The sequence below is a fragment of the Anastrepha obliqua genome, chromosome 2, assembly GCF_027943255.1.
Source record: "Anastrepha obliqua isolate idAnaObli1 chromosome 2, idAnaObli1_1.0, whole genome shotgun sequence".
In the NCBI taxonomy this organism is placed as follows: domain Eukaryota; kingdom Metazoa; phylum Arthropoda; class Insecta; order Diptera; family Tephritidae; genus Anastrepha; species Anastrepha obliqua.
The window spans coordinates 64,189,462-64,204,915 of record NC_072893.1 but is presented as its reverse complement, the minus strand read 5'-3'; the positions used below and the strand labels follow the sequence as shown (position 1 = coordinate 64,204,915).

At 29.5% G+C, this 15,454-nt stretch overlaps 1 protein-coding gene across 2 annotated transcripts in view; it reads right to left on the bottom strand.

Moving 5' to 3' along the window:
- LOC129239217 (neurobeachin) overlaps nt 1–15,454 on the bottom strand; it is a 231,460-nt gene that overhangs the window by 98,863 nt on the left and 117,143 nt on the right. For both annotated transcript variants that reach the window (XM_054874564.1, XM_054874565.1), the window contains exons 11-12: nt 14,845–14,984; nt 7,491–7,704 (exon numbers count right to left, since the gene is read on the bottom strand). In XM_054874564.1, the coding sequence (XP_054730539.1) occupies nt 7,491–7,704; nt 14,845–14,984 (354 nt within the window). The remainder of the gene's footprint in view (nt 1–7,490; nt 7,705–14,844; nt 14,985–15,454) is intronic.

The window sequence follows — 15,454 nt, the reverse complement described above, 5'->3', positions numbered from 1 at the left end:
TTAATAATTTTAAGACTTATTCAATGTTGAAAATTTTGATATAGAGTTTTTGAAAGTGAAATATCTTCGGTTATTTTAAAAACTTTTATACTTCTTTTAACTTTTTAAGGTAAAATATGCTTCAAAAAATTTATATTTTTGTATTAAAAATTTTTGAAAAAAAAGTTCTTACATTTTTGAAACCTCCCTTAAATTTATTTATAGGCTAGACTGTAAAAAAAAGATAAAATGAAACAATTTTGAAAAAAATTAACAGACTTATTCCATGTTGAAAATTTTGATACAGAGTTAATATCTTCGGTTATTTTTATAATTTTTATAATTTTTTTTTTACTTTTTGAGGTAAAATATACTTAAAAAATTCTTCGAAAATTATATTTTTTCGTAGAATATTTTTTGTCAATACTGAAAAACTTTTCGATTTATATTAATTTTTCTAGCCAACCAGGCAAAATTAATAAAAAACTACGTTAAAAAATCTATAAAAACAAGCGAAGTCGCCATGTTTGATAGTGAGAAATTAAGCGCTATAAATATTTTATTTAAATTACACAATTTTATAATTTTTTTCTTTTCTTTTTTGACATGATGCTGAGCCTATTTCTTTAAGCTTTAAAAACTCATTTTCCCAGTAATCCATTTCAATGATAGCCAGGTATGTAAGTAAAGGAATTGTGATTTTAAAAAGCTTTCACGTGTAAGCTTGTCTTTGCATCTATAATATCTTCCACCATTAGTGGCGGCATTAAAGGTGCTCAACGCAGAAAAGGACAATCAACAAATACACGTGCCTCACGCAGAGCCAATGCGATTCAGCGGGTTCACGTGCTGCATTACAAATATGTACTATACCTTTGAGGGTGTGCGAGTACTCGTAAGTGTAAAGAGTAAACACATCAATGCTCGCCAGCCACTTTAGCCAGCAAATATTTACGGATTGCCAGCGGAAATTGAATGCTGGGGCGAGATCTACCTACATATAATAAGTATTAAGTAATGATAAAATACGAAAAATAAAATATTTATGAGATATGATACGTTCAACGAGAATGGAGTGGTGAACGAAAGCTTCGAACACTAAAATAATTCGAATCTTACGAAAAATTTTCAATAAATTTATTTACAGTTTTACAACTTTCCAATGAGCTAGGCTGAACTTCAAAGCGCTACTAACGAGATTTGCGGCAAGAAAACTTTAATCTATACGAAAATTTTCAAAACTACTAAATACTTTTTTGAAACCAAATTTTACACGTAACTACAAATATTTTACGATTTACTAATTTTACGTATAAAACATATAATTTTGAAGAACACATTAAGGATATTTAGTATTATTATTGTATTTTCATACTTGGAGAGCGAGCTTTCAAACTACATATGTATGTTAGCGGGGATTTCATAAAATATGTTAGGCTTTATATTATAACTGCTTTTAGAAAAAATATTTCGAGTAGCCATAGAAAGTTACAGTGAATTTTGTTTTTTCGAACGACGCAATAAAATATTTAGAACCCGGCGAAGAGATTTTCAAGAGTTTGGACAATTTGATGGCTGTATCTCATATCAAATGCTTTTGCCAGTGATTTTTAGATTTAGTACTACATTTGTACTTTATTTGAGTTTCACTTGCAAACATTAAAAACAATCTCACTTTAAATTTTTAGTTTAAATGTCAAGAACCCAAAAATATTCTCTTAACTGAATTAGCAAAATAATTTTAATTTTTAATGTTTTTTTTTCGTTTTGGAAAAATGCTTCGTTTAAAAATAAATTTAATTAAGTAAAAACATAAAAATATGTACAGAAAAAATAATTACGAAAATACAGTGAGTGTCACTGAAACTCATACAGCAGTTGGTTTCCGATATTTTCAAAGTTTAATTTTGTTTTTGACGATATTTGAAGAAAATATTAGAATATATATCGAGAAGTTTCCTAAACAATTTCAACAAAGTCATTTTCAAATAAAATTGCAAAAATTTTACTCAAAATTTTTTGATAGAATTTTGAAATAAAAAAAAATTATATTTTTGATAGAATTTTAAAATAATATTTAAAAAAAATGTAAGTAAGTTTAAAATAAAAAAAATATAGAAAATAAAAAATATGATAGAATTTTAGAATAAAAAAATTATATATTTGATAGAATTTCAAAATTAAAAAAATTAAAAAAAAAATCCTTTTTTTTATGAAGTCTTGAATGCTGTAATCACATTTGCTTAACAAAATTTTAAGGTTAAAAAAATTTTAATCAAATTTTTTAATAGGATTTAAAATAAAAAAAAATTATATTTTTGATAGAACTTCAAAATAATAAAAAAAATTATATATTTGATAGAATATTTAAATAAAAAAAATTGTATAAATGTGTAAAAAAAAAAAATTACGAACATTCCCTTTTTTAATGAAATTTCGAACATTATATTCAAAACTTTTTATCAAAATTTAAAGGTTAAAAAATGTTACTCAAATTTTTTTATAGAATTTTAAAATTAAAAAAAAATTTTAAGTAAGCAAATGAAAAGTTCAAAAGTTATACTAAAATTTTAAAACATTAAAAACAAAATCCTGTTTTAATAAAATTTCAAACAACAATTAAAGTAAGGAAATGAAAAAATCAAGAATTATACTAAAATAAAAAAAAATCATTTTTTAATGAAATTTCAATCATTATAATCAAAACTTTTTAACAAAATTTTAAGACTAAAAAACATTTGTTTTTTTTTTCTAATTGTTTTCCATAATGAACTCTTTGCGAACTCAACAAAATTTCAACAATATGATTTGTTTTAATTTGTAGCTCATAATATTTTTGTATGATGTAATACGGTGCGAGTTTTGACTGGTTACTGCTAACAGTTTGGAAGCTATGTGAGTTTCCGCTGTCAATCTTGCAAAATATATTGTTTCCTTTAAATTGTACAAAATAAAAAAAATCTCCTAAATGAATTTAACTATTTTATAAAAATTGTACAATAAAAAAAAAATTATAAAAATTCTCGAATTCTAGTACATTTTTAAAATAAAATTTCCAACACCTCAAAATTGAAGTTTTTATAAAATTTGAAAAATGAGTGTCAACGAAAATTTAACAGCAGTTTTTGTTATGGCTTCTATGTTAGCCTTTTTTTGCATCGTTTTAAAGAAATACGCTCTAAAGTATATTGCAAAAAAGGCCGTGTATATCACAGACCGGGAAATATACTTCGAGAATTTTTTTTGTTTTTAATAGTTTTTAATTAAATAATTTTTATTTACGCAAATTTTAGGAAAATTAAAATATTAAAAAAAAAATATAAAATTTTTGTTTAATAAAATATAAAATTGTTGTTTAATAAAAAATAAAATTCTTGGACACTTTTTTTATTAAATTTGAAATATTTTTTTCCAAATTTTTGTTAAATAAATCAAATGTTAATAATTTGAAAATTCTAGTTCTATTAAATTTTTTATGTATATAATTTTGAAGCGCGTACAATTTTTGTTTAAACGGCGCAAGTTTGAACTGACTACTGATGACAGTTTGGAAGCTTTGGGAGCTTCGCTGACAATCTTGACAAATACCTTTTTTCTTTAACTTGTAAATAATAACGAAATTCCTCCAAAATAATTAATTAATGAAATAAATTAAGAATTCTTTTATAATTTATTCAATTTTAATAATTTTTATTTAAGAAAATTTTAATGAAATTTTTGTTTAAAGACATGTGAAATTTTTAAAATAATATATACAATTTTTTTATTAATATTTTTTTTTTATAAAATTTGAAAAATTGTATTCAAAATTTTTGTTAACAGAATCAATTGTCAACAATTTGAAAATTTTGAAGCTCATATGGCGCAAATTTCAAGTGATTATTGGTCACTGTTTGGAAGCTATGTGAGTTTTTGCTAATAACCTTTACAATTTCTTTTCAACTTAAAAGAAAATAATATAAAATTCGTTCAAAAAATATTAATTTCCCTTTTTTCTATAAAATTTTCAAACTTTTAATAAATCATGTTTAAATAAAAGTTTAAAAATTTCAACTTTAAAAATTTTTTATAAAATTTCCAAAAATTTAGTAAGCCTTTTTTATTAAATTTCAAAATTTTTAATAACCTTTTTTCTGACAATTTTACAATTTTTTTTTTAACTTAAAAGAAAATAATATAAAATTCTTTCAAAAATATTAATTTCCATTTTTCTGTAAAATTTCAAAACTTGTATTAAATTATTTTTAAATAAAACTTTAAAAATTTCAACTTCAAAATGTTTTTATAAAATTTCCAAAAATTTAGTAAGCCTTTTTTTATCAAATTTTAAAATTTTTAATACTTTTTTTCTGCCAATTTTACAAGTGTTTTCCAACTTAAAAGAAAATAATATAAAAATAATATAAAATTCTTTCAAAAATATTATTATTATTATTATTTATTAGAATAATATAAAATATTACACTAACTTAAAAAAAAAACAAAAAAGAAATATAATATTAATTTCCATTTTCCTATAAAATTTCAAAACTTTTAATAAATCATGTTTAAATATAACTTTGAACATTTTTTTATAAAATTTCAAAAATTTAGTAAGTCTTCTTTTATAAAATTAAAAATTTTTTTATAATTTTTGTTCTTTTTTTCTGGCAAAACAAATTTTAGCTTATTCGATTGCAGTAAATAAGGCTCATGTTATAGGGAGTGTCCCCAACAATTTTGGGATATTAATTTTTTTTTAACTAACAGAATAACGACCAAATTTCATCGAATATTTCAACAACTAAGTGATTAAACACTTGCATTTAATTATATTTAAATTATTAAATAATAACAAAAACAAGTTTAAAATAAAATTCCAAAAATATTGAATCATTTTATTAAAAAATATTTAAAAATGTTTACCGAATTTTGAAGGACAAAATTTCAAAAATATTAATAATTTTGAATACAATTTGAAAAATGTTTAGCAATTAAAAATTTTAAGGCATACAATATTTTGGCTTGTTTAGGCTCAAGTTTGAAGTTGATATCATCAACAAATAGGAAGTTAGCTGATAATACATGAGAAGATGCTCAGAGCCCCTCAGGTATTATTATTTTATATACAATATTTGAGCTACATTTGATAAATAACCATCGAAGTGGTCGAAAACAAAAAATTTGAAAAAAATAGTATGTAAAAAATGTATTAACAAATTTTTAGATTTAGAAAAATATTTTTTTTTTTGGTTGGAAAAAACATTTTATAAGGAAATAGAAATCTGAAAAGCTATAATTTTTGTAATGGAAGCCAAAGTTGATTTCCAGTTACGATCAGCTACATAACAAACCGAAAGTTTGCTGAAAATAAATAAATTTTTATTACTCAAATAAATAAGAAAACTAACAAAGTCTAAGCTTAGATTGACAAAACAACCGTTAATCGATTATTTTAAAGCTTATTTATATTATTCAAAATACTATCTTTAAGTATGAAAGCTCTTAACTGCTGATATGAAAGCTTTTAAACTTTTAAGTATGAAAGCTTTTAAACACTTAAGTATGAAAGCTCGCTCTTGCATAAACAATTTTGCAACAAATAACTCGGAAGAAGATTTTGATTTATTTCTTCACCTGATAGAACTGAGAGTTGGATAGTTAGAGGTGTTGAGCGGGTAAAGTTTGTTGTTTTTGTATCGCAAAACGCAGGTCGCGTGTTTTTCGGATTGTTTTGGCCACAATTATAATTAATGTATAATACGAGTATGAAGGGTCACGATATAGACGTATTTTTGATTGTAAATAAATTTTAATAATTTTTTTTTTTTTTTTTTTTTTTTTTGGTTTTTTGTTTTTTATTGTATCGAAAGCAGCCAGATGTTTATTATATAAAATGTTACGATGCACATGAAAGATGAAAGCGATAGTGAGTGCGGCAATTTTGAGAAATCGAGTTTTGTTTGGCATTCAGAAGAAACAAACAAAAAATATTTGAAATGCGAAAAAGAAAGAGATATCGTAAAAAAGAAAGAGTTCGATTAGTTATCGGTTTGAGCAGCACTATGTAGAAGAAAAGTTCAAAAGGTAGATATAATATAAAGCGAATTTATTTTAGATTTGCATATACAAATTTTGAAACCAAATATTGGTATACAAACATAAATTTTCTCTGGAAAAAACAAACGAAAAACTGTTAGGCCAATAAACATCAAGGAATCCCATGCAAAACAGGGCAAAGAAAATTTTGCAAAATTTCCATAGCCAAAAATATGGCATACGCATAACAACTAACCAAGGAATAACGTAGTATAAGGCAGCGCATTTCCATTAAAGGGAAGTTACAAGGCAACAATAACACAAATAATGAAAAAAGATATTTTGGGGCACTTTCAGGGTCAGGGTTGAATGGGTAGAGTTAAAAAGAGGAGAGGCGAACGCCGGAATGGGTTGGGTCATAGAAAATATTCAAGCCAATACACAGCTAATGCAAAAATACATAGGAAAGTATAAACAAACTCAGCAGTGGCGCTGGGGAAAACGGGAATTGGGGAAATAAGATACAAATTTGCATACTTATGTACATACATACATACATACATATGTATATACATACTTACATACATATGTGCATACATACTTATGTACATACATACATATGTATGTAACTAACTATTTTGTGGGGCGCAAGCAACCGGTTATGCACATAAGAGAACCACTCACTAGCATAGTAAATACATACATATACATACATATATAAATGCTGTTAATAAATAAATAACTACTATAATTAAGCCAAATTATGTTTACTTTTTTATACGGAAATCGCAAGGCCACGCTTAACTGTAGACATTTATAAAGACAATTTAAGTAAAAGAAAAACAAAAAAAGAAAAAAAAATTAAGTAAAAGTATCTGTTATGTATAGAATTTGCTCCACAGCAAAACGAAAATTAATTAATAATTTTAAAGTTGATAAAATAAACACTTCATGCAGTTTCATTATTTTCATTTGCTTTTTAAGACCTACTTAAAGCTATAAAATACCGTTGTTAAGTACAGTTATGTTATTTTTGCATACCTATATTAAAATTACAGCAAAAGTTACAGCCAATTACGATTTATTTGCACGTCAAAAATTTATAGGCACTTGAACAAGGCAATTTATACATACATACGTACAGACATCCATGCGCGCTATGCGCACGCAAGTTATGGCGCATAGCGAATACGTAACGTTATATGTACTTAAATATCTATATACATACATACTTGCATATATTTACTTATAAGTGTACATATGTATGCGTATAAGTAAAATTTTACATTTCACTCGAATATAAAAAAGTTATAGCCACACAAATTTATACACGCAAACACACATCTTACAGCAGTGTATACAAATGTACATATTTATGCATGCATACATACATACACAATTTCATATATACGTACATACAATATATATATATAGGATATATAAAACTTAAGTTTTCTTCACTTTCATTTAATTGGAGAATTCGCAAAACTCACCTGCTTCAGCAATAAATCACTATTCGCCGACAGACATGTCACCAAATATTTGGTTAAATTCAGGAATGAACCCAAAACTTCTAGAGTTAAATGTTCGCGTGACGAGCGTTGCAACATAAACGAAATGACTAGGAATCCACGATTCTGTATCATATGTTGTTGTACGGTTTGTGACGTCTCAACCAATTCACAAATGAAACCCAAAAGTTTCGAACTGCAAGGAGAGAAAAGAGTGATAAGTGAAAATATGAAAAACTTGAAAGTGATTGTGAAAAATAAAAAAACAAATACAGAGAAAACGGTGAAAAAGTAAAATAACCATATTTCTCACTTGTATGAAGGTGAAAAAAAAAACGTTCCGTTTATAACTGAATGTAGTATGAGCATAGATGGTTAGACCTTTCACGATAAAAAGCTACAGCTGAGGCATGAAGAATATTCCAACTGTTAAGACGTTCAAGTAACACAAAAACGCCGAGACACGAGAACTTAATTTTAGTACGTCGATTACGGATTTGTGAACCGTTTTTCAGGATCAAGTAATTTTTTCAAAGTAAAGGATGATCAATTTAGATGTATCAGAATTTAAATTCAAATAAAACAACGAGAATTGAAATTGATTGCGCAATCGTTATTACTTTTGAGTAGAACCATTCATGGCACTTATTTTTAATGATAGTCCCTTACAAATGTTGGCCGCAACTGCGCCGTAATTCGGTCATCCGTAAACACCAATTTTGAATGACTTGCTGGAGGACCTCGGTAGGTACCTCGCGAATAACTTTAGTAACTGGCAGCCACCAATACCTCAATCGAAGCTGATTGATCTACAAAGCATTTAGACTTTATATAGGTACATCCACAAATAAAACTCCACTGCTCCGACACGAGAGATAAATTGCTCACCGAAACGACGACGCTGTAAATTCATTGTTTCGCGGACGATTTATCGTTTATTTTTTAATGAGAAAAGTCGCAGTCTCTTTTTAAATGATGGTTTTTCCAAAACTCAACGCCAAATTTTAGCTCTTTTTGACCTATTTCTGCCAAATTTTCGTATATAAATTTATTGTATTTTTTTATTTTATGGTTTTTCATGAGGAGCTTTTTAATGGCAGAAATACACTCAGAGGTTTGCAATTGCCTGCTGAGGAGCGATCGCTATTAGAAAACCTTTTTCTATCATTTGATGTTTTATGACCGGAGATTCGAGTCCAGGCACCATCCAATGATAGTTACGGCTGAACCTATTCGGCAACGGCGGCCACCAGGAAATCATCTGGTAAATGATGTGGACAGGCACTTCCGAATGGTAGTTACGGCTCAACCGATTCGGCTACGGTGGTCACCAAGAAATCATCTGGTAAATTATCTGAACAAAAATATTTAAAAATTTTATCAGCCGAATTAGATTTTGGATGCTGTTTTGGCTTTTCTTTGGAAGGTAGGTTTCCGGAAACCGTGAATAACTCGGCCAAATCTCGACCGATATAGACGTCTAAGGTATCCTCTCCATTGATATTTTCGCATTTATTATTATTTTTCGTAAATTTTGGAAAAATTGAACATTTTTTAGGTAGTTTTATGCAGACCTTTTAAGTTTAACCTTTGTACTCTGCAAAGTTTTTGATTTTTTGAAACAATTTTTATTTTAATTTTTTTTTTAATTCAGTTACAAAATTCTTTTTTTTTTTAATAACGGGTGTTTTTTAAGCTGCATGAGAAATACCAATATCGATAGCTATGGTTTGGCATCCGAGAATGGCAAACTGTGTTGACATTTCTGTTTGGTAAGGCTCGGCAAGTCATCATGAATAAATGTTTAATGCTGAAACAACGCTTCCAAATTGTGGAAATTTACTTTAAAAACAATACATCAGTACGCGAAGTTCATGCAGCCAAGTGTTGAAGAAGACACCAAAATGTCGTTCCGCCATTGTTCTCAACTTGTTGGCATTTGTCCTTCGACTAAATGGAAAATTTGATGTGAGGATTTTGACTTTCATGCCCATAAAAAACAGCAAGATTTGAAGCCAAATGACCATCGTTTGCGTCGCATTTTTACTGATTAGGGTCATTTATGTAGATTTATTATTCCGATTTATTGAAAAAAGTAGTCAAGAATTGTACTGATCGAATGGACCATGTGGACTCATAGCTTCAGCGGCCATTTGCCGGGTAGCATAATGAAAAACTAAATGCCATAAAAATATCTATCAGATGATAATAAAAAAATGTATTGCAAGAATATTCCTGTTTTGTATTATTATTTAAAGTTTTTAAGCCTTTAAAAACATCCGCTGTATTTCATCTATTACAAAAATCACATAAATCCAAGTTCCAAAAATTGTGCAAAATTTTTCAACATTCATCCAATTTCAATCAAAATTTCACATATTTTATTCATAATTTTTCGAGAATTTTTGGGTACGCACACTCAGGATTTATTTATTTAACTACTTACTAAAATAACTAATTGTTTAATTTTCTTTTCTTGGCGATGCTACGCATCTGCTTCTATAACAAGCGCACTTTTTTATGGAGAAAACTCGCAACACCGTGAGAGAAAAAATGATTAAAAATCAGCGAAAATTTTGAGCGACATAAAAAGTGCATTCAGTTACACTAAATTTAATAGGTTATAAAACTGCGTACTCAAACTTAACTTAGAAATTCTATTTAAATAGTTTTGATGTACATTTTCCGAAATTTTGAAAATACTGTAGAAATGTTGAAGCTTGGCTTAATGTGGCTTTTGTTAAAGAATGAAGTATATTTCTATTGAATAATAATTAAAATTAAATAACAAATAAATAAATAGTTGAAAATAGTCAATATGTGGTGCTTTAATAGCATATTTATTGTACATATGTCAACTAAGTCGGATCTGCAGTTGTCTTCACTTAACATTCGTACTTAGAACTCGAACTATGCAATAATTCGCAAATACCGGAAAAATTGTAAGTCAACCTTTTAAGTAATACTTTGAAGTAGAATTGTGCATTCACAACACCTACTTTGATTGTGTGTGGCATGCATTGTAGACGTGTGTGAATTCCAAAAGCCTTAGAAATACCTGCACTGACTATATTTCTAAATTTTCATATATGCAAATATTACATAGATATGCATATAAAGGAAAATGTGCATGTGAAAAATAGTAAAGATGTTGAAATGAACTAAAAAAGGAATAAAATATTTTGCAGAATAGAATTCTATGGAATTCTATGGAGCTTACTTATAACTTTTCTCTTCAAACTTCATTTTCATATCTACTATTTATGGAACAATAAATTTCTTGGAAGTTGACAACTTTGCAGTATAGAGAAGGAAGAAAGAAGGAGTCTTTTTCAGAATGACATAATTGTACGTTGGAGGCCGCCGTAGCCGAATAGGTTGGTGCGTGAATACCACTTGTAAGTACGTAGATTCGAATCTCCATGCATGACACATCAAAATTACATAAAAAAGAGTTTTCTAATAGCGGCCGCTCCTCGGCAGGCATGGGCAAACCTCCACGTTTAGCTCTGCCATGAAAAAACTGCTCATAAACAATCATTTGCCATTCGGTGTCGGCTTAAAACTGTAGGTCCCTCTATTTGTGGAACAACATCAATTCTAGAGATTTTTAAAAGTGGCCATGCTTTTCATTTTGTAGTAATGTTCCATGAGGAGAATTTGAGAAAACTATTTTCTCATGCATCGACTAACTGAAATAACAGACATTAATAAAGAAATTCGATTCAAAATGTGACGACGCTGTACAAAAAGTATGTGGAGCATTTGACGAAGGAACTTTTAGTTAACGAGGAGCTAAAAATGTATGCAAACTATTTCGATTGGCGATGACACATTTGAAGATAGGAATTAAATGCTTAGAGTAGCCCCATAATTGTGGCCCCCTGGCCGAATGGGTTGGTGAAACTTCAAATGATAGAACACTTTTTTTCTAATAACGGCTGCCCCTTGGTAAGCAATTGCAATATTTCGAGTATATTTCTGCCTTAAGAAGCGCCTCATAAAAACTCATCTACTGTTTGGTGGTAGCATAAAGCTATGGGACACTCCATTTTTGGAAAAAATAACCGAGACGCGCACCACAAATAGGAGGAAGAGCTCGGAACGAAATGTTCACGCCATCAAGGTTATGTTCTACATTTTTGTAGAACAACCTCGGTGTGATATCCTATACAGAGAGATATTAAAATAGAGTGAAACCATTGCACAACGCAGCTAAGGCGTTTAGTTGTTAGTCAACGGGTAGTCAGTGCAACTTTCTCAAGTTTTGAAAAAAGTCCCATTGAGTGGGTCTTGCGGTAAATGAGGGCAAGAAAACTACCTTATGCCAAAAATTAAAAAGTCTACGCGTATTTGACAGCTGGTTGCGATTGACAATTACGAGTTCGTCGTAGTCAAAGACTTTTTATACTTGGGATCCAGCTTTAACACCAACACCAACGTCAGTTAAGAGATCCAGCGAAGAATAACTCTTGCCAACAAATACTACTTGGGCTGGGTAGGCAATTGAAAAGCAGAGCCCTCTCGCTACGCATAAAAAAAACGCTCTATGAACCACTCATTCTCTCGGTCTTACCGTATGGTGTTGTAATGTCCAGGGCCATTGATGAACACCGATGAGCGGTTATTAGAAGCTTTTGAGAGAAAAATTATTGGGAAAATCTATGGTCCGATTTGCGTGAATGATGCATACCAAACAAAACGGAACCGCAAGCTTTACGCCGACATCGACGTAGTGAAACGCATTAAAATTCAGCGGCTGCGCTGGCTAGGTCACGTTGAGCGAATGGACAATAACGCTCCAGCAAAGAAGGGGCCCTTTTCGAAATGCACTGGTAGAACTCGCATAAAAAAAGACGTCCTCATCTTCATTAGAAAGACCAAGTCGACGACGTCCTAACCTGCCTTGGTGTTTCTAACTGGCGTCAACGCGCGCAATGAAGAGGTGACTGGGACAAAATTTGGTAGCGGACAAGACCAACCACCGGCTGTAGTTGCCCACTAAAGTAAAGTAATTCGAAATTTAAATATGTAGCGAAAGTAATTTCATACAGGGGAGAACAGCAAAGGAAATGTGGTACAATTTTGTAAAAATTTTTCAAGGAACTTAGTAACTTAACGATTACATAACACCCGACTATTAGTTTTTAAATAAAAAAAAAAATATTTTTTATTAAGACAGAAAATCTCTGAGAAGTCTCTCTAAGCAGCCCTTTTTCACACAAACGCCACCTATCAGTTTCCAGAGAAAATCGCAAATATTTTTAACTACTGTATTTTTTTCCATATACAGCTGAGAACATGAAAACATCAGTACCCTTAAAATATTAATTTGAAGTCATTTATTTTTTTCTATAAATCATACAAAATAAATTTTTTTAGTGTTATTCACATAACAATTTTTTATTTTTTGACTATAGTGGATTGAGCGAAACACTGCACCACAGAGCAACGAAAGTAGATTCTGAAATTTATTGTAGATGAAAGATCTTTCACAGAACTACAAGATATTCTTTCATGTTCAGCAAAAATGATTTCACATGCAGTCAAATTTGTGGAAAAGTCAGGAAAAAAGGAGAGGAAGACGAACAATTTCGCTGCAAGACGATTGAAAAATTTTAAGGTGATCGAAAGAGAATCCCATGAAGTGAGTCATACAAATTAAAAAAGTGGTAAACTTTGATTTTGACATGACTGCACGTAGAAGACTACGGGAAGCTGGATTAGCAGCTCACAGACCTCGAAAAGGGGAATATGCCAGAAAACATAGACAAAGCTGACACGTAGCGTAATATTTTATGGACTGACGAGTCTAAAATAGACGTCCACCTGGCACCGATTATCAATCACTGTATACTCTAAAAACCATTAAACATGGCGGACTCAAAAATAATGACATGGGGTTGTTTCTCATTGCGCAGGCCACACACACACAAAATTGATGCCATAATGGACACCAATACTTATGTGGAAATAATGCAGAATGTTATGCTGTCGTATTGCAGAGAAGAAATGCCAATAAACTGGGTCTACCACCAGAATAATAATCCAAAACACCCGAGTCGGAAGGCCAAAATTTGATTTCGTGCAAATAAAATTTATGTTATGGAATCATCAGCTCTGTCCCTCGACCTCAATCCTATGGAAAATCTGTTGGGGGACTTTAAAAGAGCTGTACACGATGTCAAACCGAGGAACATTCAACAAATTTGGAAAATTGTCAAAGATGCATGGCTGAATATTCCGAAGCAGCGATGTGTGCAATTATTGGACTCAATGCCTGACAGTTGAGCCGCCGTAAAAAAATTGGGAAATTCAACTAAATATTCGTTACAACTTTATATCTGCGAACTTTGGCAATGCAATTCTTAAATTTTTTATTAACTTGGTCAGAATGCGTTACTTATGGATTGACCACTGCTATTTTAAGGAGTTACATTCGTCCATAATTTCGAAAGTGAAAAAGTATACTGTGAAATATACTGTAAAATTTTCATGCGGAATTTTCCCATATTAAAGCTTGTATAGCCCATTAACTAGGTATAGAGCGGTCCGCGCACTCCTGCACCTCAAACTTAAAACTCGTTTTCCTCCAAACTACTTTTTCCAGCACGGTCTGCATGATAACTCACAGCTTTTAATATTTTTTGAAGCGCTTTTGCTTTAAATATTTTAAAGTGTTTCCTCTATAAATTTGATTTTTCTTATCTTTATTAAAAAATTTTATAAACACAATTAAAGTGTGACATTTATAACGTAAAACGCATACTTTTTTTCAAATGCCGTAAATTGTAAAATTTTTCGAAGCTCAAAAATCCGGCTCGACAGACTATAACTACAAGTTTATTTTACAAGAATTTTTTTTACTTTTTACAGATGCATTAACATTTCAAGGAGAAATGATGCAGACCGTGGAGCAACTTTTTTTTTCATTGTACTTTCGGTCACTTGATTTTTTTGTGAACTAATTTTTGTAAAGAAAAATTAAAATAAATTTTTTCATAACGTTTAAGTACTAAAAACAGTGTATAAAATTTATTTGTATTTATTTCTATTGTTATCCCTTCTAAAAACAGTTTTTTTAGCGCATTTTTGGCTGGACGTGTGTAATGTTAATGTTAACCCTGAATTTTTATTTTTCGTTATAAAATATTTTGTTTGGCTTCTATAACGCAATTTGGTTTAAATATGTGTTAAGTTAAAGAATAGGATATTTCAAAATAAATAATAAAAAAAACATTTTTGTCACATCGTAGATGATTTTTTTTTTTATCTAATATTTTTTTTAAACTATTATTTTTATGTTCGCAATTGTATATATTTTGTTTATACTCACCATAGCGTTGGATCGCGTTTTATATCGCTAATACCCTCATGCGCCATATCCAGTTGCGAGAATAATGGAAACAGCACCTGAATGCCACCAATGGAATTTAGTGTGCAATGTATTGAGTGTGTAACTACAGCCTTAACGTCCTGTAAATGCGTAAATATTATTAGTAATGTTATATGTAATAATATTTAATAATATTCATTGCTTCATTCGAAATTTACAAATTTTAGATTCTTCTGTAATAAAAATTTTATATTTTTCTGCCCTTAATATTTATCCTTTAAAATATATCATCTTCTTTCCTCATATGACTTGCTCCGCTACCTTGCGAGAGTAAAATTTTGAGAGCTTAATAGTTTACTCATATTAGAGAAACACACTGGAATATCAAATGTGCGCCTTTTACTTTTGAAATATTTTATGGCGCACATTTGTATATAAATACAAAGTTCAGCTTGCAAAACTTAACCTATTTTATATTTACAATGATTTTACAATGATTTTATTTACATCTCTCTGTCTTGCAGCATTGCACAGTTCTCCAAATCTTTCGATACCACACCAATGACTTAAATTTCGCATCCAAGACATTTATTTTCTCCCAATGCCACGT